The sequence below is a fragment of the Lutjanus erythropterus genome, chromosome 7 (assembly GCF_056507025.1).
Source record: "Lutjanus erythropterus isolate fLutEry1 chromosome 7, fLutEry1.hap2, whole genome shotgun sequence".
In the NCBI taxonomy this organism is placed as follows: domain Eukaryota; kingdom Metazoa; phylum Chordata; class Actinopteri; order Lutjaniformes; family Lutjanidae; genus Lutjanus; species Lutjanus erythropterus.
In genome coordinates this window covers 25,754,705-25,778,365 of record NC_139323.1, presented here as the reverse complement: position 1 = coordinate 25,778,365, position 23,661 = coordinate 25,754,705, and the positions used below count along the sequence as shown (strand labels likewise).

Below are 23,661 nucleotides of genomic sequence, written 5' to 3'. Positions count from 1 at the left end.
CCTCAAATTTGTATTTTAGTACAGTATTTGAGATTACTTTCCGCCATAGGTCATTATTAAAGTTGATCTTCAGATATTGTCTTTTTGTCCTCTTTGTCCTGTAATAAACAAAACAAGTTTCTTCATCCAGTTTTAGGACAAAGCTGTGATGTTGGCGCCCTCTGCTGGCTGATGCGGAGGTGACTTGAGGCCCGGAACTGAAAGAGGCATGATTGCTGAGAGAATCCTGAAGTGCGATGACACAAGGGACCCATGTGTTGTGCAATCTGAACATAACCCTAAAAGACAGCGAGAATAGACACTTAGGCTGATTGCTGCTTGATGTCATCACCCTCAAACTGCACATATAAAGAGAGCCGTCTGCAGAGCGCTTTGGGCTGAGGCAGATTTTAAAATCAGCATGAAGAGCAGTGATTCGTCACACTGTTTGACTTTGTTGTATCCATGAGGAGAGCTTTGCGATGCCATGGGACAGCGTATAAATTTTAAGACCGGGCGTTGCGCTGATATTCAAAAAGTAAAAGAGTAAAGCAGCTGCATCTCCTCTTTCTTCCTTCGCTCCATGTGGCTGAGTTTCACTGAGGGAATAATGTGGATCCCACTGGGTTTATCCCTTCATTCAGCTGTGAAAAACTTGTTTACATCATTTTCTGAGTGATTAAAAATGAGGTTTTAACTCTGATACTTATACAATACAAGCCGTGCTTTGAGTTCTGGGTTTATGTGGGAAAAAGCAAGCCACAAATTTCTCCCTTGACTTACACAGATATAAAAATGATGACCTTTTTCATGTGATATGATCTCAGTTTTAGCTGTGACCAACAGCTCTATTGGTTGGTCAATCCACAAAAAATTCTCCACCCTTTGATCGCCACAGTTTCAACCCATAGACACGTATTTATAGATGCTACATTAGCTTTTGGATCATATGTCAATACCACTATAACACTTTTCACTCAGCCGATTTCAGTCAAGGGTTGTCTGATTCACTCCATGTAGATCACAAAACCTTTAATATGACCTTAAAATTGGCTCAGAAATAAACATTATAGTGTTTTTTAATCCAGACAAACCGCAGCTTCCCTGTTTGCACGTATTTGTTCACAGGTCAGTCTTGCCAGAACCAATATGGTGGCGATGCTGACATGTTGCAGCAACAAGGCAAAGTGGTCAGTGCTGCGTCTACATATTCAGTGTTTGGTTTTTGCCGTAAGAGGCTGAAATTTGGCACGGAGGTCAAACGTTAATGTGTGTTAAGATGAATATTTAGCCACATTTCCACAGCAGGAATTCTCCCGATAGACCAGGAACCTCTGGAGTGCATTTCCATCATGCAGGGACCAAAGTCTAAAATAAGTTCCAGGGATATTATTGTTTTAAATTCACAAGATTTTGTGGAAAGGCTTGCGATGAACCAAAGGACGGTTGATTAACTGCTCAGGCCAATTGGCAAAAAGGGGGTGTGGCAAGTGGGAGCGGCCTATAACAAAAAGGTGGGTAACTTCAAAACAGAATCACATGATATGACCAAACTTTATAGACAACTTTCCAAGCACAATGAAAAAGTAACAGGCCACAGCTGCCTATTTACTCTTCACAAGACTATAGAGACGGTTATCTTTCACATATTAATTGTGTCACTCTGACATTGTCACAGGTCAACACGGCTCGAGTGCAGATGACATGTGTTTACATGAAACCAGTCCAGACCTCTGTCCTGCTCACAAGGCTCAGTGCAACCAGTTTGTCCAGCCCACAATGGTAAGCACTGTATATAAAGGATAAATCTGAGATGTTGGCTCTCACCTCTCAGCCTCACCATGCGGGGCCTCCTCCTCTGCTGCCTTGTGGCCCTGGCCAGTAAGTCTTCATTGATTCATGCATGTTATTTTATTTAACTTCAGTTTCTGAGCTTTTGCAAATGACTCATAAGCCTGAGGCTGATTAAATTACTTTTCTGTTTTGTTTGTGCTGCATATTTGCAATGTTAATTTTAATTTAATGTACCATTCAACAAGAAAGTCATTTAGAGAGGTAATATATTATTAATCTATTTGCAGTTGATCAATCATAAATAATCAGCATGAGTGATTTGTGCATGAATAACAAAAACTGACTTTAAGAGGTGAGCCAGGCATCATTTATTGAGTAAAGTGATCCTTTATTTCAGTTTAGTTGTTATTCATGTGTATTTCATTCATTCATGTGGTTTATTTATGTTTTAGTTCACACTGATGGTTAATTTTGTTCTTTTTGATTCTAGTGTTTGCTTTTTTTCATGTTCATGTTTCATGGTATCATGTTGGAAATAAGAGTTCTTCCTTGGAATTGAGTGTTTTGTAGATCATAAATAAATCAAATCAAATAAAAAAAAATGTGCTGATATATTTTTAAAAAAAATCTAATGCTGACACTGTGTTTGACTTTTATTCTTTTAGCATGTCAAAATCTCCATTATGGTGAGTCTTTCATAATTATCTGGAAAAAAACAGTAAAAAAAAATTTTTTTTCCATAAACAACAAATGAAATGACATTTTGGAAACATGTTCCAGAGCCCAGCCTGAACCCCAAGAAAACCTATGAGTACAAGTATGAGGGAACGGTGAATTTTGGGCTCGGCATGCCAAACCTCGCAGAGTCTGGTGTGAGGATGACTTGCAAGGTCAAGATCATTGGAGTGTCTGCACAAACATTCGTCCTTCAGGTGAGATATGTTGTTTAACAGTGTTAGAAACACTGTAACTGAGCAGTGCAGCATTAACAATGACAGGTTGTTAATTAGTTAATTTTATGTCGGAGTCATAAATCAAGTCAGGTAATTGGCAGTGCATGATTTGTCATTGATCATTTATTCATGTATCATAAATTATTTGGAGAGGTCAATTTAATAAACATCTGTTGAAAGGTTGTGCAGCATTTTGGAGCTTCTAATCTGCTTAAAAATAAATGGTGTAAATAAAGTTTTTTTTTTTTTAATAAACCACCTAATAAGTTTAAACTTTTGAAATTCTTAACAAATGTGCTGACATCAGTTCAGAAATTGTAACATGCAACACTGTGTTTCTATACACTTACTTTCCTGTACGTTTATGTCATCTTTTAGTCATAAACAGATGCTGCCTTCAAAAACTGTTGGAAATAGTAAAATTACAATAAAGTAAGGTTTAACAATCCAGTAAAACAGAAAAGACAAACATCAGTTCCTGCTCACAACTGTTGGGTTAAAAAAATTCCACCTGTGTTTCATCTGACATTTAGAAATGAGACCACACTTTTTTTTAGTTTGAAGAAAACATACATGATGAAAACTTGCTTTGTGTCTCTAATACACTGTAAGATAAGTCATGGTTGCTTATTTTCACAGTAATGAAAACACTGAAAACTATGATGAAGTTTAGTATTGGACTCAGTCTCTACACCCTCATACTTCAAATTCAATATTTGACTAGTTTATTTAACTAGTTTGTTTGTTTTGAATCATGACAAAATCACCTCAACTTGTCTTTTCAATTCAGTCGACTTAAAATTTTAAGGCATCCCTCACACTAGCTTTTACAAGCTAAGCCACAAAGTTTATTTTTACACTTTGGGGAATAACTGCTTCTGTCCTTCTCTGATTGAAAGGTTTCGGATTTGGTCTTCGAGGACTTCAATGGCTTCCCAGGGAAAAACAGCTTTAATACCTCCCTGAAGCTCACCCGGCGAATTGCCGCCCAGCTCGTCAAACCCTTCATGTTCAACTACGCCAGTGGACACGTCAGTGACATCCGCGCCGCCGCTGAGATTTCTGACACCGTTGTCAACATTGTGAGAGGCATCCTGAGTTTCCTCCAAGTCACTGTCAAGACCACACAGAAGATCTATGAGCTTGAGGAGGTCAGTCAGTTACTGCTGAAAAATAAACCACTGCCTGCACTGTCATCATTTATTTATACTCTGCATCAGTAAAAATGTGATGAAAAATGCAACAAAGTGTAATTTTGTTTGTAGGTTAGCATCCATGGCACGTGTCAGAGTAACTACGCTATTGAGGAGAACCTGCAAACAAGGGACATGACCATCACTCAGGTGGTCGATTGGAACGGCTGCAAGGAGAAAGCAGCCATCTACATGGGGATGGCTACAGCTGTGCTAGATAAAGTCTCTAAACAGGTCTGATTATCTCGCTGCAGATGCATCTGATTCTACGCTTGTGAATTAAACAGACCAAAGTCAGAGCTATTTTTGTTTGTGTGTGTCCTCCAATCTAGAGAGGGGAATCTGTCATTTCAACAGTGAGATATGTTTACACAGTCAAACCAACAGCAGAGGGAGGTCTCATTACCAGGGCTCATGGCCTGGAGCGACAGCACTTCAGTCCCTTCAATGTGAAGGGCGGCAGCTTCAAGATGCAAGCGATGTAAGACAAGAAAATATCTGCACATTATGCCTGCTGCTCCACACTGCATGTCTGAAATACAAATCGTCTGCTTTAAATAACTTCTCCTGCAGGAAGGAGATGGTGCTGCTCGGTGTGACTGACACAGGCAGAGCCGTCACGTACGGGCCAATGGAGAGCAAGGGCAGCCTTGTTTACAAATTTGTCAATGCACAAGTTAATGTTCCCATCATGATGCAAAACCTGGATGACCCAGTACCAAAGGTAATAATATATGTGACATATTCCTGCTACATTTTTTTTTTAACATCTTTTCAGAAAGTAGCAGGAAAGTTCAATTAGAATAAATACAGAAATAGCAGGAAACTATTGAATTAAATCAACTACATTTCTAAATACTGTGTTATTTTTCTCTTTACAGGCTATTGAATTGATAAAACATCTGGCTGAGGCTAACAAATACGACATTGACAGTGCGACGACTGAGGACACTATCAAGCTGTACCAGCTTCTCAGAGTGATTCCTTATGAAGGATTAGAGGCCATGTGGAAACAATTTGCTGCAAATGAAGAGCACAGGTGAGAACTTTTTATATTCAAGTGTGGTCTGATGAACTCTTTCTCATTTTGGACGGGAACTAAGTACATTTACTCAACTGTTTGGAGGTACTTTCACTTTACTTGAGCATTTACATTTTAATTTGTTACTTTTTCAAATTTTACACAGAAAATCCAAGAGTTTTTTTGAACTACCAAATGGTTTCATATATACAGTATAAAAATTAGCTCCAATTCAAACATCTACAACATTAATAGTTAATACTACAGTTATAATAACCAGATAAAACACTGTGTAATATGGTAACATTACAAAAATACTTTTTGTTGCTAATACTTTTATACTGAAGTATTTTTTTTTATGAAGGAGTCACTGCTCATTTTTTTTTTTAGCTAATTATTAATTATGAAGATGAAAATGGGGATTCACTAAGTTCTTTAAAATATTAAGAATAAAACATAATATATTTACATACAGATATCACAATTAAATTGCAAAAATACTGTATATGGTATTTATATATATGGAGTACATTTAAAAAAAAAAAAAAAAGGCACACTAACAGCCACAGCTTGTTTTTTTGGTGCCTTGAAAGTGACTGACAACCAAATGTCATATAGGTTATTTAATGATTTTTGGACTCGTATGTAGCATAAAACAATCCCACATACACCAAAGCATTTATAGCCTCATTTAAATTTCTCATTCCTTGATGTGTCTTTAAAGTAGATAGAATTAAACAATAAATACACACAAATATGTGCATTAAAAACACAAAACTCAGAACACAACAAAATGCAGAGCAATACTCATGGTTGGGAGCGTTACTTTAAAAATACGTTCTGATACAGATACTAATTACTGGGTAAAAAATATAGTCAGTAATGTAATCCAAGTATCACAGTATTAAAGTAATGCAACTTGACTGCTTTCCCTTACTTTTGGATTATCTCAGTATAAAATATGGCAACATTTCTCAGCCTAATATAGTTACTGATTAACTGATTAATCGGACGATTATCTTTTCAATTAATCGATTTGTTGTTCGGTCCTTTAATGGACCAAACAGAAAATGGTGAAAACTGCAAGAGATGACATCCTCAATTGTCTTCTTTAGTCCACAACTCAGAAATGTTCAGTTTACTGTCAGGGAAACCTGAAAATATTCACATTTAAGAAGCTGAAATCAGAAAATCTGAACACTTTTTACTTAAATGACTCAAAATGATGCTGATTAATTTACTAGTCAATCAATAATAGATTAATCATTGCAGCTCTATGTGTCTGATGTTTGTTGTTAGATTTATTAGTTTGTTCAGCTGTTTATTCCTTTGTTGTGCGCAAGTGAAGCATTTTTTCACTGTGTTAAAATTCTAATAATCCCCATTTTTTGTAAATGTAACTGTATTCTGATTACATTTTTTTAAATCTGTAACTGTAAAGGACTACAGCTACCTTTCTTTGTACCAAGATTATGTAATCCCATTACATGTAATCCCCCAATCTTGACAATACAAGACACAACCTATAACACAATAAAGCACCATAAAAGAAGATGCGCCAGATTATTCATGACTGAAGATGACCCTCTTCAAACAGTTTGAGCTTAAAATGATCCAGATCAGGATCCAATTTGAATTCAATAGGTAAGGAAGTGCACATGTTGATCCCTCAAACAGAAAAAAAGCTGTTTGTCTACATGAGGATTTTCGTAAATCACCTCACAGTTGTTGTCTGATGCTCTGAGCCTGGAGCTCTGAGTGGAACTACAAGGTCACTGATCATTCAAATGCAGCTATTAATACTTTGACAGAAATCTTAAATTGCTCAGATTACATCTTTTTGAAGCTGTTGAGCACATTCAATTGCAATTTTTCACTTTCACCAGCAGCATTTTAAAGGTCATACACAACAGCAAAAAGCCACGTTAAAGAGGCTGGGTGGCACATGGGTGTGTAATTGTTGCCTCAAACATGGTCTTTCACTAACTCTCCAATTTCTTTTACTTATTTAAACCCATACCCAGTAAGTTATTCATATTAAAGTTGTAAGTACATTTATTCAGACTCATTGAGAAAACTGCAATAATGTTTGAAAGTGAAAATCCTCCTTTAAGCAAGCTTTTCATTTTCGTATTACAAGATAGTGAACGAAATGGTCCAGGGCCATCTCTAAAATCTGATACTGATCCTCTCAGCTGAATATCTAATTGAAGACTATCCTCCTGCTTAGTTCAGGGAGGATTTAGTCTGGCACTTTATCATTGATGAATGATTACTATCATGATGACAGAAAGGTGATGACTGAAAGACCACTTTCTTGCTCATTAAGATTAAGGCTGTCACTGACACCTTGTATTTTATCCTGTACAAGTGCTATTAACCTGACATCTGAACTTGTCCTTCACACTTTTATCTTTTTAATTTTGCTCTCTTGATTTATTCGAAGGATAATTCTTATCTTAAGTGTTGCCCGATTTATCCGTTTTCTTTTCTTCCACCTGGTAGACGTTGGTTTTTGGACATGATTGTCGAGGTCAGTGATGCCAGGATCCTGAAGTTCCTGGAAATGAGGTTCCACGCTGGAGATCTGACTGCAACGGAAGCTGTGGAAACACTTCTGCTGTCGATTAACCATCTCCAGCCTATTCCTGAGCTGGTTGAGATGGCCAAAGTGAGTTCATTAAGGACAGAGAAATTATTTGCATAATATATATTTATGATACCATGCAACAAAAGCTCTCCAGATCATGTCAAAATGTCTCCGTCTCTCTTTCGCAGATGCTTCTGAACTTGCCTTTTAGTAAATCCAGTATCTACCTGTGGCACACTGTGGTGCTGACATACGGCTCTCTGGTGTACAAACACTGTGCCTATTATACACCTTGTCCTGTAAATGCTGTTCAGGTAATCAAACTGAGTAATAAATTACTTTCCTTTGATGAATATTTGAAATTCCAAAGAGAAACATTTAACAGCATTGAACCTTTCTTAAGCCCTGCCCTCCTTAGTGACTGTTGCTACACCTGTCAAGCATGTCTTCGATTCCGTGAAGACACAAACAAAAACAGCTTCTCATTCTAGCGAATGTTAATTAATAATAATGAGATAATAATGCTAATGCTGAAAGACTGAGGCTAAAGCTACATCCCAGCAAACAGTTGTCGTTCATTAAAATGATACGCGTATATGAATACGATAAATGACAGAAATACAAAAATACATTTAATATGCTTAATGTCAAAAAAGGAAGCCCAGGGATTAGATTAAGTGCAGTGGACTTTGAGATGGTTCCCCAGCCTGATTGCCATTGCCCCAGGAAGAGAGCCAGGATAAGAGCTAAACTAATCCAGCTTAGACCTAATGGTATGTTCACACTGCTGGCGACAAAGCATCAGGCTACAAGTCATTTTTAATGGAAGCTGGTGGCGTGAAGCCAGAAACTGATGTCCAACCCTTGCTGTGTGGCGGTTGTGGGGCGACACAAATGAAAGTTGAGCTGACCTCAACTTTTTTCAGCACCGAAATGAAACCGACATGTCAACCAACCATATGTCTTTGTTTCAGCACTTCCATATCTCCATATTTCCATATCTTCCATAATTCCTGTGCTGTGGAAACAATGGCAGAAAAACTGATTCTTGTCGTTAGCCAGTTTCTAGCTTTATTTAACCCCTACCCCTTTTTCTTACTGTGACATGAACAAAAAAATGCAGTTGATGATCCATATTTTCTGACTATACACACAAGCGCTCACCGATGTCAACCAGCGCACTTCACTGGCGACGAAGCAACACTGTACCTCGCCATATCTGGCTGTTTTGCAGCTGTGTCGTCAATAATGTGAACATATGGTAAGAGTTGACGTCGGACCACTCTGATTCTGCACCAGCTCACATCCCTCTCCTCAAAATCCCCACATAACAAATCCCGACATAACACCTGGGAATAAACCACGTGTTTGGCAATAGCAGTGGGATCTAACACCAGTTTGCCTGGAGGTAACATTATGCAGGTAGTAAATTAGTTAGGGCTAAGCTAACTGGACATGCTAGCAGCTTACGTTAGAGCAGATAAAGACACAGTTGAATCCCTTCTTCATACATGTGCTTTATGTTTTTGAAAGACAGAAAAATCACTCCATCCGAGTATATTGAATATTGCTCTTCATAGAGTCCCATGCACACTGCTGCAACATGAAGAGAAATGCAAAGCTTGACAGGCCTGTGGCGCCCCAGTTATGGTTACTTATCCATGATCGGACCGTTCCTGTTTGGAGGCATGGCTTACCCAAGGGTCAATTGGTCTGTGGTGAGAATGTGTGAGGATGAAATTAGAATGTAATCAATAACTATTTGTATAAACTGACTGTATATTTGTTTAACATCTGCACTAGCCGCTGCTGGACATGGCGTTAGAGAGTCTGAGGAAGGGCAACGAGGCAGACATGGTCCTCGCTCTGAAGGCTCTGGGGAACGCAGGTCATCCAGGCAGCATTAAAACCATCATGCGTTTCCTCCCCGGTGTCGCTGCCACCCCTGTGAATCTGCCACCTCGTGTGCTGAGTGCTGCCGTGCAGTCTATGAGACTCATAGCTGCAAGAGACCCTCACAGTGTAAGAACATAGGGCTACACCCGCATCCGAATACATTATTTGGGAAAGCACAAATAATACAATGAAAACAAGTATTGCGTCTACCTGAAGTAGCTTGTTATTATGCAGGAAAAATAATGTCTAAATGTAATTTATATGAGTACCTTTTTTGACAGCTACTTAATTTTAACAATACAGTACAATATTATCATAATATATTACCAATATTGATATATACCAATATTAAATCAACTTGATGCATTCATTTCAAGTAGACACCACTTCTGGTCTTCTATCCAAATATAGATACAGACATAAATAATTTTGTTGGTTGAACAGATACAGATGCCGACACAGATACAGATACAGATTATAAGGATAACAAGGACACTTTAGATACCCTTCTCTTGTAGCTACATGCTGTTGTTATAGAAAATATGTTTTTGGTAATTGTGTTCCATAGTGAAGCTGAAAATTAAATATTTTGATAAGGTCACACAAAGCATTTACACAAAGCAATGTACTATTCTAATGCTGGAAATCATTTATTTTCTTCATTGCAGCAAGTTTGAATAATTTTCAACAATCATGTGAAAATGGCAAGTCTGATTCAAGCTATTGTTACGTTATCTTTATGTTGTGGAGCTACATAATCTTCTATGTATTCATATCTGCAACATTTACTGTAATCTGACTTTCAAAGTTCATCATCGTCACAGAAAATAATAGACTGTGTTGGAACAGAACAGAAATTCCCTCAGCAGCAGGTGGTTGAATGTGCTTTCTGAGCTGCATCTGATTATCATACTTCTGTTTTCAGGTCCAAGACATCACCATGAGTCTGTTCCTGCAAAAGAACCTTCCCACTGAGATACGCATGCTGGCTATCATGATCCTTTTTGACACTAAGCCACCGATGGCTCTGGTGTCCACAGTAACCACACATCTACTGGAGGAAAAAGACCTCCATGTTGTCAGTTTTGCATACTCCTACTTCAGAAGCTTTTCCAGATCCAATACACCAGAAAATCAGTTTCTGTGAGCAAAACAACACAGTTGCAATAATCAGTTGGGTATTATTTATTATTGTTTCTGTCACATAATTTCCAACTTTCAACTTTTTGTTTCTGTGCTCACTACGACAGCTCAACTGCTTGCAACGTTGCCGCGAAAATCCTGGCCCCGAAGTTTGGTCGTCTCAGCTATCACTACAGCAAAGCAGTGCGCATGGATTGGTTTAATGGTATGCTCAAATACAGGTTCTTGCACTCTTGGATTTTTCTGGAACTTTTATATGACAATTTACTATTTTCCCCAATACAGATGATTTCTTAATCGGTACAGCCGCAGAAGTCTTCATGTTAAGAAGTGCAACAAGCATCTTCCCTACTGAAATCATGACAAAAGGAAAGTTCTTTTTCATTGGGAGGATTCTGCAGCTACTGGAGGTACAGCATGACACATTAGCATTGAAACTGAAGATAATTAATAATTGAAAATGAAGATGAACGTCTTCCCAGTCAGTCATGAATAGTAATTGTCTTCTGTTCTTCTTATGCTAAAGTTGGGTATCCGTGCTGATGGACTTAAGGAGCTGTTTAGTGCCGGCATCCCTGGTCTTAGTTTTAGCGACATTCAGTCTGTTTTCAATGTGGTGAGTTTATAACAGAGACTTTCAAGGCTAAATTCATTATTCATGAACGTGGACTCTATTTCCCCATTTTTTTGTGTCTAAGTGACTAAAGGGACAACAAATGGTTAACAGCTGGTCCTCTACTGAGTGAGAGAGCTGCAGGCAGCAGAAGCAAAACTGAGCTACAACTAATCCCTCTAAAAATGCTTGTTTTGCCAGTGACGGCCTCAGATTGTATGAAAACATTATGGAAAAGTTTGCTACAGAAATAGACCTTTTTTTAAGAGAAAGATAGGTTTTGTTTAACCAGAAACCGTTGTTTTATTGCTCTTGACAAACTAACTAGACACCCTTTGCAAAACTGTCATTTTTTCGTCGTCATTTTCATTCAAACGCAACAGAAATAAAAGAAAATTCACCACAAATGTCTTGGCTCATCTTGGCTCTATTCCAACAATCACAACTCTGGTTTGGTCGAAACAAACCCTTTATTCATGTCATTAGATGTGAAAATATCCAGAGGGGAGCAAGATGGGGGTCCGACATCAGAGAAGCAGCAGGGAGAAACAGCACACAGCCAGAATATTTTTACATCTAATGTGGTGAACAAAGGTTTATTTTGATCAAATCAGACTTGGTGATTGTTAGAGCAGTGGGAAGATGAGCCAAGATGTTTTTGGCAAGTTTTATTTTTTTCCTGTTGCCTCTGAATAAGGATGACAGTAACGATTTTAAATTATACTTTTGCAAAGGAAGTCTGATTAGTTTGGCGAGAGCAATAACACAACACTTTCTGGTTAAATAAAAGGATCTTACTCTTTAACAAAAGGTCTCTCTACGTTATGATCCTTTCCATAAAGTTGTCTGACACTTATAGTAACAGTCTGAGACTGTCACTGGTAAAAAAAAATGTGGTAAAAAAGCACTCTTAATGGACTTACTTTGACAGTGCCTGGAGGGATTACGTTGCAGCTCAGTTTTGCTTCTGCTGGCTGCAGCTCTCTCCCTCAATATTGGACCAATTTCAAAAATTGTTGTCCCCATTAGTCACTTAGACACAAAACATGGGAAAATAGGTTCCAGGTTCAGAAATACTGAAGTCACCCTTTAAGGCAGTATCATAGCTGTGCTATTATTCTTCAGCTTACTTGTTTGGGTGACCGTTGTGCTGTGTCATTTTCAGCTCCAAAACTGGGAAATTCTCCCCAATGACAAGCCCGTGGTTTCTGCCTATTCACGGGCCTCCGGACAGGAGTGGTTCTTTGCTGATATGAGCAAAGACTTCATTCAGGACATCATCAGGGTGAGAGGATAACTGAACAAAGAAAAACACACCAAGAACCATCCATTTATGTTTAAGCCAGTTCAGCCAACAAAGAGAACCATATTTTCATGCCGTGTACAAAGCCTGTTACATGCTCTCCTCTGATCCTACTTGCAGGCTGTCAGTCCATCTGCAGGGAAAGAAAGCCCTGTGTGGGCTGCAATTGAGAATCTGCAGAGAGGAGTATCATGGCATCGGACTAAGCCTTTCTTAATCTTTGAGGTCCGCTACTTCCAAGCTACCACCCTGGGTCTCCCACTAGAGATTAGCAAATATTATGAATCCGTCAATGGGATCACTGTTAATGGTGAGGAGTCAAATCCTACAGCCTAAGACGACCTTCATGTGAAATTAGTACTGATTAATGTTTAAAAATTTTTATTTTATTTCATGTAAAACATTATTTAAGTACTTTCTTCTTCTCATGTAGCTAAAGCGGCAGTAAATCCACCACTGACTGAACATCTTGGACAACTGCTGAACTCTGAAATTTCACTGGAGAGTGATGGTTTTGTTGGGTAAAATATTTCATGTCATTTAATTTAAAGAAGATATACTACCAGCATGTCAAGCCAATATCAGTTTTATTTTGTGACATTCATATCATCATTGCCAAATTGCCTGTGTTTAGTATTTACATGTATACTATGGAGTTAAAGCTATTGCAGCAACCTCTTCTTTTTTCAGTTTCACAAAGGATTTCTGGGTTTTCTATGGGATCAACACAGAGCTGTTCCAGTGTGGTTCTGAGTTTAAGAGCAAAATGCCCGCTGCCATCCCCTGGAAGTTTGCTGCTAAGATCAATGTCAGAGAAAAGAAGTTTGAACTTGACTTCCCTGCAATTAAAAAAGAGTTTGAAATCTTTGCAACCAGGTATATTTTAGGGAATGGGGAAAACTATAATTCATTATCCTCTGCAATTCTGAATTAATTCACAAATTCAAAAATAATAAAATTATTGTTCACCTTTGCTGTTTGTAGAAACTATTTGGACTGTTCTGCATGAAACCCTGATCACCACTGACAGCATTTAGCCTGAAAATAGTGCCTCTTACCTATTTATTAATTCGAGAAATCAATTCTGAATCTTATCATGATTCCAAAAGTTTCCAGCACCTAGTATGTATTGTGGTTATGTTACACAACTGTGCTTTAAGTTTTACACATACTATACACAATGCCGCCAATGTGCCAAGTCTAAGATTTCTTATTTTCCTTTTCAACCAACAGATCCAACGTGTTCGCAGTAACCAGGAACATTGAAGAGCCAGCTTTGGCTAAAATGACTCCAATCATTCCCAGCGCTATTGACGCCAATCAAGAAGTCGTCCACAGGGGCCCCGCGGTTGTGAGGCCTGAGTCAGATGAGGTACAGTCAGCACCTTTAAGAGATTGCTGTAAGAGTTGAGCTAATTAAGACCCAAAGGGATCTAATATCCTCACGATTTTTTTTTTCAATCCAACAGTTCGTGGCACCAAACACCTGGCATCCACAAACCAAACTGTGTGCAGAGAGTAACATTTACGGAGCTGGTATCTGTGTGGAATCTGAGCTAAGGAGAGAGTATTACCATGAGGAATACCCCCTGTACTATTTCCTGGGATACACCCAGGTGGCAGTCAAAGTACTCCCAGGTATGCACAGCAAATCCAACACATGACACCATACAACACTGTGCACATTGCAAACCTACTGTATATATGGCCTCAATAACAAATATTTGCTAAACTTACATGAGACACAATTCTCAGTGAAACTTTAGCGCCCAGTTAGCAACATTGCTGCTACGGTTGCTGCTGCCAACAAGTATTACAGCAGTTTATTAGCAGGCCAACACCTACAGTCCACTTGCTGCTTCAGGAGATATCTGCCAAGGAAATAACAGTCTTTGCACCACAGATACCACGGCTGCTCTGACATTTTGCAATTTTGACATTGTGACTCTTATCTTTATCATATTATAACATAATATTGAACTCTTGGTTATGAACAGTCAATGTGAGGCCTAGTCCTTAAAGATAGTTTGCTGGCTTGCGTTATTATCTATATCAAGAGCCTTTTCCACTCACAGCTGGGAACCCGTGTTGATAAAGTTTGATTATTCTGACCTGATCGAGCTGCAAAAAGGCAGACATAAATGCAGCTTTAGCTCATTAAAGTTATGCTGCTGCGTTAATTCCTGAAGACGGTATTATAATTTCCGCACGTATGTGAGGGTCCACTAGGATCTTCTGTGCATCTGTGGAACATGACCACCAAGCAGACTCCAGAAAGTAGTACAAACAGAACTAAAAGGCGTCTGCAGTGTCTGCAGTTGTCCATGTGTGCCTCCATTCAGGACTGTAGTAGAAACCATAGAATAACTTAACACAAAGCTGATAAGCAGCGTTTACAACCCCGCTGTTTCACCTCTGACCAGGGGCATGTTCAGTGTGCTGCGTTCAATGTTCAGTGTTCTGAAAACAGTGTGCACTATTTTGCATTTTGCTATTTTTTTTGTTGAACAACATGTTTCTTGAAATGGGGTGTAACAGCGACATACATATAAACCTGCTGTATTAAAAAAAGGCAGTGCAGTGAAGTGCACCTTCATACACCAGAGGGTGTTCAATGCAGCACCATTTCCTTTCAAATAAATCTTTTAACAGGACTGAATGTGGCACAGGTGTGCTCTGTGCACCTATAACCACACCCAGCAGTGATGTCACAACACACATCACCGCAGCAAGGTGAACCAATGAATGTAGGCAAAAACAAGACTTTCAGGGGGCAGTAAGTTCCTTTTAAATTGTTTATTTTAACAAATTATTTTTTTGGTTTTGCATGATTATCACAGCAAAATAATTCTATGATGGACAAGGCTGTGGGTCTGCAACATTCACTCTCAAAAGAGACATTTTTGGGCCAAAAAACTTCCCCTAAAAAACTTTTCTGGTCCACAGCTATTAAATTATCTTTTTTTCCCGCAGAGACTTTTCTTTTTTTTGAATTTTGTATCTATAGCAAGCCTAGGGAGACTCAAGAGTAGCCACCATAATGTATGATGCATATTTTAGTTGGCCAAATATTAAAATATTTCTTCATTTGGTGTATAGGGTATACATTTTTAAGGCCAACAGTTATAAATGCAAATATAAAATGCTAAAAAGAATTTTAGAATGGAAACTGTTATGAACCATTTCGATATAATTTTTTGTCAAAGCTACTGGGAGCCACTGGAGAGGGGCAAAAGAGCAGGTTGCTGACCCCTGGACTAGGCAAAGTAGAGGCTGCATTGCATTAGATTGTACAGGTGTTCAGGTTATTGGGTCTGCCTCTATACATTTCCTCTCTTAACTTCTTGCTAACATAGCCTGTGCACTTCTATTAGCCCAGGCAATCAAAGCAGTTGACAAAATCCACTTTGAGGTTAATGCTGGCCCGAGCAGACATCCAATGAGCACACGCCAACTGCTTGAGACTCTGAGGAGACTTTCCAAGGTATTTGGCTACTCTTGCAATGTTATTATCTCTGCACCTGCTCCAGTGTTTCATCCAGTCAAATTCTCCTTTCGCTTAATTGTGTTTACAGGAAGCCACCCAGCGAGTAAGTCTGTCCTCTGATTCAGCCTCCAGTGTCAGAGGATCTCCTAACAGCCCTCCTGACTACCTGATGGAAGTACGCTAAACATGCTCCAGAGAGAGCATATGTTTATATGTTTATTGCACAAAATAGGTGCTTTGTACTGAACATTTAAAATGTTTTAGCTGTGCACCAGATTTTACCCACACTTATGCCATTACACGTTGCATAAGATAATCAATACTCTGCACGTATTGGATATGATGCACACAAGCCCATTACAGTCTCAAGGACTGCTTTTTATCTCATTCAATAGGGCTGGAACGCAACACCTGAAGCCGCGTTCAATATCAAAGCCTTCGCCATGAGTAGAGACCAGAAGCCAGAGGGTTACGATGCAGCCGTGTACTACACTCCTGAGCCAAACATTCAGAACGCCCAGCTGATTGTTTCTCAGGTTGGAGAAGAAACCAATTGGAAGATGTGTGTCGACACCACTCTGGATGGCCAGGCCGAGGCAAAGGTAGGTATAAAGCACACAGCAAGGGCAGCCAGGATATTTACTTTTATTCTTATCCGGGTGTATCAAATATCTTTTCTATGATCACATGATGACCTGTATGTGAAGGGGGTTGCTCATTGTGATGAACCCACAGAGCATTATTACCTGAAGTGGGGCAGAATCTTTCAGGTCATTGTTTAGCTGTCTGGACCAGAACTTTACTGTTCTACTGCCTGCTGCAGCAGAAAAAACAATTGTACACAACCTGTTCAGCACCAAATAGGAGAAAGACACAGTTAGTGACTAGCTAATGAATACAGTATACCATTAAGCAGCTGAAGAAACAGCTAAAAGAAGATACTAGACAACTAATGATTATTCTTTAATTTAAGAATAGATTAATTTAAGATGTATCATGTAATGCAGCCCTGCTAATTGGTTCAGATACACATTCTACAAATAAAGGCTTCATCTGCAAAAACAGATGTTTTTTTTTTCATTCCAATGAATAAAAATCAAACAGGTGTTGGGTTGGTTTCATCAGTCATGCTTTTTTTTTTTTATTGTACACTCAAGGGCATATCAATGAAGTTGGTGTTGTTTTATTCATTTTAAGAATGGTGTTCATCTGTTTTTCCAAATGAATTCCTCAAATTCACTGTATGATGGTTAAATTTCCAATTAAAGCTCATACATATGGTCTATGTGAGGCATGTTATTATACTGCATATTGCATACTAAGGCTGAAGCCGAGGTTTTTGTTTGTAGACGCTCCCTTCGTGATTGATCTCATGTGTTTGGTCTAGGCACACATTAGATGGGGAGCTGAATGTCAGTCTTATGAAATGTCAATGAAAGGTGCAACTGCACATCTGCCTGGTTCCAAGCCAACACTCAAGGCCAAAGTACACTGGACCAGGATACCTGAGACCATGGCAGCAATAGGCAGAAGGTGAGCCTCTGTGTATAAAGATTGTGCGTATCAAGAAAGATAAAATGTGAAAATGCTCAAGCAGAAAGTGGAAAATGGCTTCGATTCATATTTTGAGGCAACTTACTCTGCCTTACAGAGCATGGTGGCAACATTTTTTCTTGTTTACGATTATGACACCCACTGGCAAGTGTTGTTAAAGGAGCTTTTTACCTCTTTACACAGAATTGAAAGCTACATCCCGGGCATGGCTTTCCTTCTCGGCTTCTCTCAGCAACATGAGAAAAATGCCAAACAGGAGGTTTCTGCATCAGTTGTTGCCACCTCAGCAGACAGCGTTGATATGAAGATTAAATTCCCAGAGGTGTGTAGCTATACATAGATGCAAAACTTCTAAATCCTGGCGTTGTATTTAACTCATCTTGACTGCTGTATTTATATGGATGTGTCATTTCTTTTGTCTTTCCATTAGTTTACCATCTACCGCCAGGCAATTCCAGTTCCACTGCCACCTGCCAGTATTCTGGGGCTTCAACACAACATCACAAACACAACAATAGACAGCCTTGGACGCGCATAAAAACATGTGAGCTACATAAACCAGTTTGATTAAGCGTAATTGAATGTTCATACTACTAAATTTCTGTGTCTTTTTGAATATCGTGTAATGCTGCGTGGGCATGTGGGCATGTGTGCGTGGTAGTGGAATGTTTTGACAGATTTCTTTGCAAAGCAGATGAGCAACAACCAAAGAATTGTGCCATTTTTGCTTGGTTTATAAAATACGTTTTGTGCAGCAGAACGACAACAAAGCCCAGATGGGAGCCAGATGCCGCCTTTCAAAGTGATAACACTGCAACCAAAATCTCACCACCGTGATGAAAGTCAGCATCATAAAAGATGCATCAGTAATCCGTCAGATGTCACCAGTTTGGAAATAACCTGTAAAGGTCCTGATTTATTCATCTGAAAGCATGTTAATATTTGATCACCCCATTTTGACGAAACATTGTGTAAATTCATGCTTATGTTCCAAAATATTGTATCTTCATAATACTGGATTTACTAAAAAAAAAAACTGTTTCAGCATGTTTTGTGCTTCTGTTCTGATTCTGTCAGTATAAATCCTTTGTTCATCCAAACATTGTGTTAAATCTGTGAATCCCATGATTATGATGCAGAACAGCCTGTTTTTTTCTTTAATGAATCTCCACAAAGTTAATTTCTTGCTTGTTAGTGCAATAAGAAAGTCAGAAGAAAAGAAAGAAAGAAAAATTAAACAGACCAAAATCAAGTAGGAACTACCATCTTTCTGCAGTAGAATCTTCTGTAATCCCTTTCTTTCTATGAGAAACTAAGTATTTCAAGCATGAAACTGCTCACAACAAGGTCTGTGGATTATCTTGAGTGACCTGTGTCATAATTTCTATGAGGACACACTGATGTTGAATTTTTGAAATGTATTTTTTTTTTGGCACTTTGAGCACCACAAGCCGATTGCCATCTAGTTCCATTATATTGGAGAGAAGGCAGACATCTCTGTGGCTGATATGTCCAAGACTCGACAACTCACACCAAAACTATCTAGATGGATTAAAAGCACTACAGACCAGAGGGAAAATATGTATTTTTGATTTGGGGGTGAACTGTCCCTTTAAAAAGTAGCTGGATTGTAGTTACAGTAGACCTTTTAATCTTGGATAATTTAGAGCCAAATCACTGATGTATGGCATCACACTAACTGAGGTATAATCTGAGCTCATTAGTAAATATCATTCAACATTGTTAAGTCAGACAACGATCAGCAGTAGTGATGAAATAACTGGAAATCCTCAAAAACTTAATGCAGATGAAGTCATAAAATCTTGTCTGATGCAAACTGTGTAGTGCTCTTTCTCATTTGTTTTTAAAAAAAAAGCAATTTGCATAGCATTATACTTGCCAAATCTAATTTTTCTTGCAATAAATGGAGAAATGGAGTGGAAACTGCACAGAAAACAAAACAAAACAAAAAAAACAAATGGCTGGGCAGGTTTGTCTAGTCCACCCGCCAATTTGGCAAATAAGTAGTCTTTGTTAACAGGTCCTGTTATACTCTAAATATCCCGTTTATTGTCAAAATAATGTGAGTGGGTTTTGGATTCAGTAGACCAGATCATAAATGCCCTTTTTGGAGGGTTTCTGAAAGAGACAGATGTTTACAAGGTCTGTATGACCTGATGTGTTTGTTTGGTCAACTGACCCAACAGAGCTGTTTGCAGATGTCAGTACACAACGTCACCGTGCATGCCCTTAAAGTTCACACAAAGCACTGGGTGCCCTTCGATAAAACACGGACTACATTGTTAAATGTTCAGAGATCTCAGAGCAGAGATGTTACTGTCTGTGTAAATGGATGAAAGATTTAAAGGAACAGTGTGTCAGATTTAGTGGCATCTATATATCGGAAGGGCTGTAGATTGCAAACCAAATGAATACTGCTTGCCTCACCCTCCCCTTCCAAGCGTGAAACTTGCCAAAACGCAGAAAGTTGCATCTAGAGCCAGTGGTTGGTTTTTTCCAGCCTGGGCATCTGCAGAAACATGGCAGTTCAAGATGGCAGCCTCTGTGAAAGGGGATCCACAGCCTCTGTAGATGGTTCTACATGGTGAAACTTTCATGCAACTGGACGCAGGTTGCAAACTGCCTGAATCAGAATTTCAATGTCACTTGACAGTTACATGAAGCAATTAAAAAAATAACCAGTCTCATGCAACAAAATTTAACAGTTAATTTCACCCAAATTATCTGGCTAGATTGGAAACATTTTGAATAATCATTGTTTTCTTGCCAGATTATGTCAAGTGTAAAGTGTCATTGCAACTACATTAGTATCTTTGTATATTGGTTGGTATTTTTTTTTTTTATCACTGGATGTCAATTTGGACGTGTTGTATCACTTTTTCTCGTGGCACTGGCTGGCTACTTTTTTCATAATGGCAGAGCGCTATTGGTGCACTAATGCATCAGTTGGTGTGCTGGTGGAAAAAACACAACCAGTTAAAAAAATTAGTTAAAAATTGGTTGTTGATGTTTGGAATTTGGACTGTTTGATGTCATCATCTGACATGTTACGGCTATTTTGATTGGCTGTTGTGTGAAACTAGTATCACAAAATAGAGTGTTTTGCAACTGTAGCTGCTGAGATTCAAGAGTGTTTCAGAGTGCATTATACCATGCATCTCAATTGTAATTGTAATTTCACCATGTAAAGCTGGCCTAATGTAATGAAAGCACAAGGAGGTGATTATCCACTAATGAAAACATACTTGTCAATACTATATTCCATTCCTGCCAATAAATTCCCCTAAATCTTACACACTGGACCTCTGACAAACATTATCTGGCACTCATGAACTGGGCCCAGCCCAGATCTCAACTTTTTGAGTCGTAACAAATGGCATGTGTCACCAGCCAAAGATAATGATTGCGTCCTAACCAAAGACTGGTTGTCCTAACTACTCCTGGCTCTGCTTCTCCTGCCTACGCTGATTTAGCCAGATGGTGTTGAATTGCAGAGAAAAGACATCGCCATCAAAGGCTGAACAGGATGAGCAAAATTATAATAGCACCATTATGTTCCATTTACATCTCTAATATCCTGCGGGCTTTCAAGTGCTGGTTGACAGACTGATTGCAAATCTGTTTGTGCCTATGTCAAGATCCACATCACCTCCTGCAGAAGATCGGGACAGCCTGACCTTGTGTTGACAGGTGAAATCAGCTGGTTATAAAGCATTAGTCAATGATTGATCAGGTAATTTAGAGGAGGAGGGATAGGCCATCCCCTCCTTTTTATGGCTGCTCACTCTGTGATTGCGACTTGCCTCATTAGGCAGACTACACCAGCCCTGCTAAAAGCCATCTGAGGGTAGCTGATAATAAAACCATGGCTACAGACATTTTTGTCCAATTGTAGCTATTACTCCATGTTTTGTGCATGGCGACAAGCATCATCGAGGCACAAAAAGTCAGTGCAGCTGATGAGTTTTATTATAAATCCCACCAGTTCAACAAGTGACACTACATTATAGAAAATGAGGTTGTACTTTATTTTATAATTTTTTTTTATTACCCACTAAGACAGTCTAATAAAGGGACTAATAAAGAACAGATTAGTTGTAGTTTTTATCTAATTTAATACAAAGTGTGGGTTGGAACACATTATTGGTGGACTGTAAAATAAAGCGCAACCAAAAAAGATTGGGGACTGTTTTTGAGGAAGAATATATCGGATTTGAAAATTTGAAAAGATGAAACAAGTCCACATTTTTGGCACTGACATCAGGCAGCATAATCCTGTGGCATGGATGTGTGTGTGTGTGTGTTTTAGAGTGTGTGAGCACTAGAGGACAGTGTTTACCAGACATTAAAATATGCCTGGCACTGTGCTAAAAGCCTGGCACCAGTATTTGTTCAGTTCACAGCGAGGGCTATGCAGTGGATGTTGACATTTTGAGGATAAATAAACATATGTCTTGGCACGGTCAAAGTGCTCCCACAACTCTTTGGCCTGCAAAGGGAGGACACATTTTACTCTGATATAAAAATAAAAATTAAAGACTGACTGACAATATTCTTTGCATGCTTTTCACACTATCTAAAGGATGATTTTTTTTGGTAATAAGCAGATAGTTGTGGTTTATGTTCAGGGGATTAGCAAATATTTGTACTATATTAAATGGATAGTTCAGATTATTTGATGTAGGTTTATGTGAGGTATTTATTGATAATCAATGTATCACTTAAAGTAGATTGTGGGCAGCAAACCCCCAGTTTGGAGAAGCAGAGCAATGGAAATGAAGCAATATATGTAGTTTAGCCACTTAAAAATGGTCCAATTAAAAAAGTGTACCCTATATTTATAATATTTCACTGCTTTACTTTGCCATTAGACAGCCTATTCTGATTGGAAACGGGCTTTATATAAGCCAAACATTGCTCTGTCTCCAAACCAACCAAACTCCATGGGTGAAACCAATCATTTTACCTTGCAGAACATGGGAGTTGCTGGTCTACTGCTGCCTTGATAGGTTAGTTTATTTGTGTTATTGTGTGACTGTGGAGAAGCCGATTTTTTTTTTTTTTTAACTACTGGGGGAATATAACAACACAAACAAGCTAGCAGATTGAGGCAGCAACTCCCGTGTTCTGACTTCACCTGTGGAGTTTGGTCGGTTTGGAGAGAGCGCTAGTTGTCTTATATACAGTGGCAGTGGTTTACTGTCAGAAAAGTCTGTCTGATGGTGGCTAAAAGTGGCTAAAAAGCCTTTTGTTGCTGACCCTGTCCACAGCAGCTTATTGATCAGCTTCCATGCTGGTGCCCCTCTCTGCTTCTTCTAACTATGGCTGTGCAGATGGGTGTCTACTGTAATTAATACACTGATCAATAACCTCATACACACCCACATTAAATAATCTGATCTGCCCCTTTAAGCACTTAGCAGGGGCACTGTCATATCTCTCATATCTTAGCTGATACAGGTTTCTTATTAGCACGATGAGCTGATTTGGTGTCAGGTGAAGAGGAGCATTAGCAAATGATCAATCGGGTAATTTGGCGGAGCCATAAAGTGGATTGCTTTTTCACCACCACAATGATCTGGCACAAACTAACTCCTTGTTTAATTTAGGTTACGCAGAAACAAGGCTGGGTAACATGTGTGTGGGAACGAGTGACGTTATCACTGACATCAAGCACACCTTGTCACGGACACTTCATGACACCTCCAGAGGGCTCAAACACTCCCATCACGCCTGCTGTTAGACCTCCACTAAGCTCACATTATTCCAGCCTACAATTTCACCATCGCTCTCACCAAATGAGCTTGTTGCCATGTTTTCTGATGTTGTCAAGAAATCTTGTTGCTCTGCACTTAAATAGTCGTGCCATGTTTTTCAGGGAAAGGCACATTTTGAGGCCTTATTCTTGAAAAGCTCAGTGACGCACAACCCTTCATTTGAAACATTACTGTCATCTTGAGAATATGTTTATCATCATCGTAATGGCACATTTTGGACTGTTATGTCAATATTCTAATAATGTGTCATTATTATCATGCTGTGTTATTGCTATTATTTCCAGTAGCACCAATGGTGACAGCCTCCTGGGTGCTTTTGTATAAACAGAACTGCACA

The 23,661-nt window shown here is 38.9% G+C and overlaps 1 protein-coding gene across 1 annotated transcript; it reads left to right on the top strand.

Moving 5' to 3' along the window:
* Nucleotides 1–1,820: 1,820 nt before the first annotated feature.
* Nucleotides 1,821–18,686, top strand: vtg3 (vitellogenin 3, phosvitinless). The gene is made up of 27 exons (XM_084722246.1): nucleotides 1,821–1,860; nucleotides 2,439–2,459; nucleotides 2,554–2,705; nucleotides 3,626–3,877; nucleotides 3,992–4,153; nucleotides 4,252–4,400; nucleotides 4,493–4,643; nucleotides 4,801–4,958; nucleotides 7,446–7,611; nucleotides 7,719–7,844; nucleotides 9,334–9,552; nucleotides 10,352–10,569; nucleotides 10,677–10,774; nucleotides 10,855–10,979; nucleotides 11,096–11,185; nucleotides 12,348–12,467; nucleotides 12,606–12,795; nucleotides 12,919–13,006; nucleotides 13,176–13,361; nucleotides 13,719–13,857; nucleotides 13,955–14,123; nucleotides 15,860–15,969; nucleotides 16,061–16,147; nucleotides 16,368–16,574; nucleotides 17,360–17,505; nucleotides 17,710–17,848; nucleotides 17,957–18,686. The coding sequence occupies exons 1-27, from the start codon at nucleotides 1,821–1,823 to the stop codon at nucleotides 18,062–18,064; spliced, it is 3,816 nt and encodes a 1,271-aa protein (XP_084578372.1). The 3' UTR covers nucleotides 18,065–18,686.
* The last annotated feature ends 4,975 nt before the right edge of the window (nucleotides 18,687–23,661 follow it).

Bases quoted from the DNA above. Each gene is read 5' to 3' on its own strand.
- vtg3 (XM_084722246.1), top strand. From the start codon at position 1,821: ATGCGGGGCCTCCTCCTCTGCTGCCTTGTGGCCCTGGCCA. The intron at 4,154-4,251 runs GTCTGATTATCT...CCTCCAATCTAG, and splicing joins TAGATAAAGTCTCTAAACAG to AGAGGGGAATCTGTCATTTC. The intron at 12,796-12,918 runs GTGAGGAGTCAA...CTTCTCATGTAG, and splicing joins CAATGGGATCACTGTTAATG to CTAAAGCGGCAGTAAATCCA.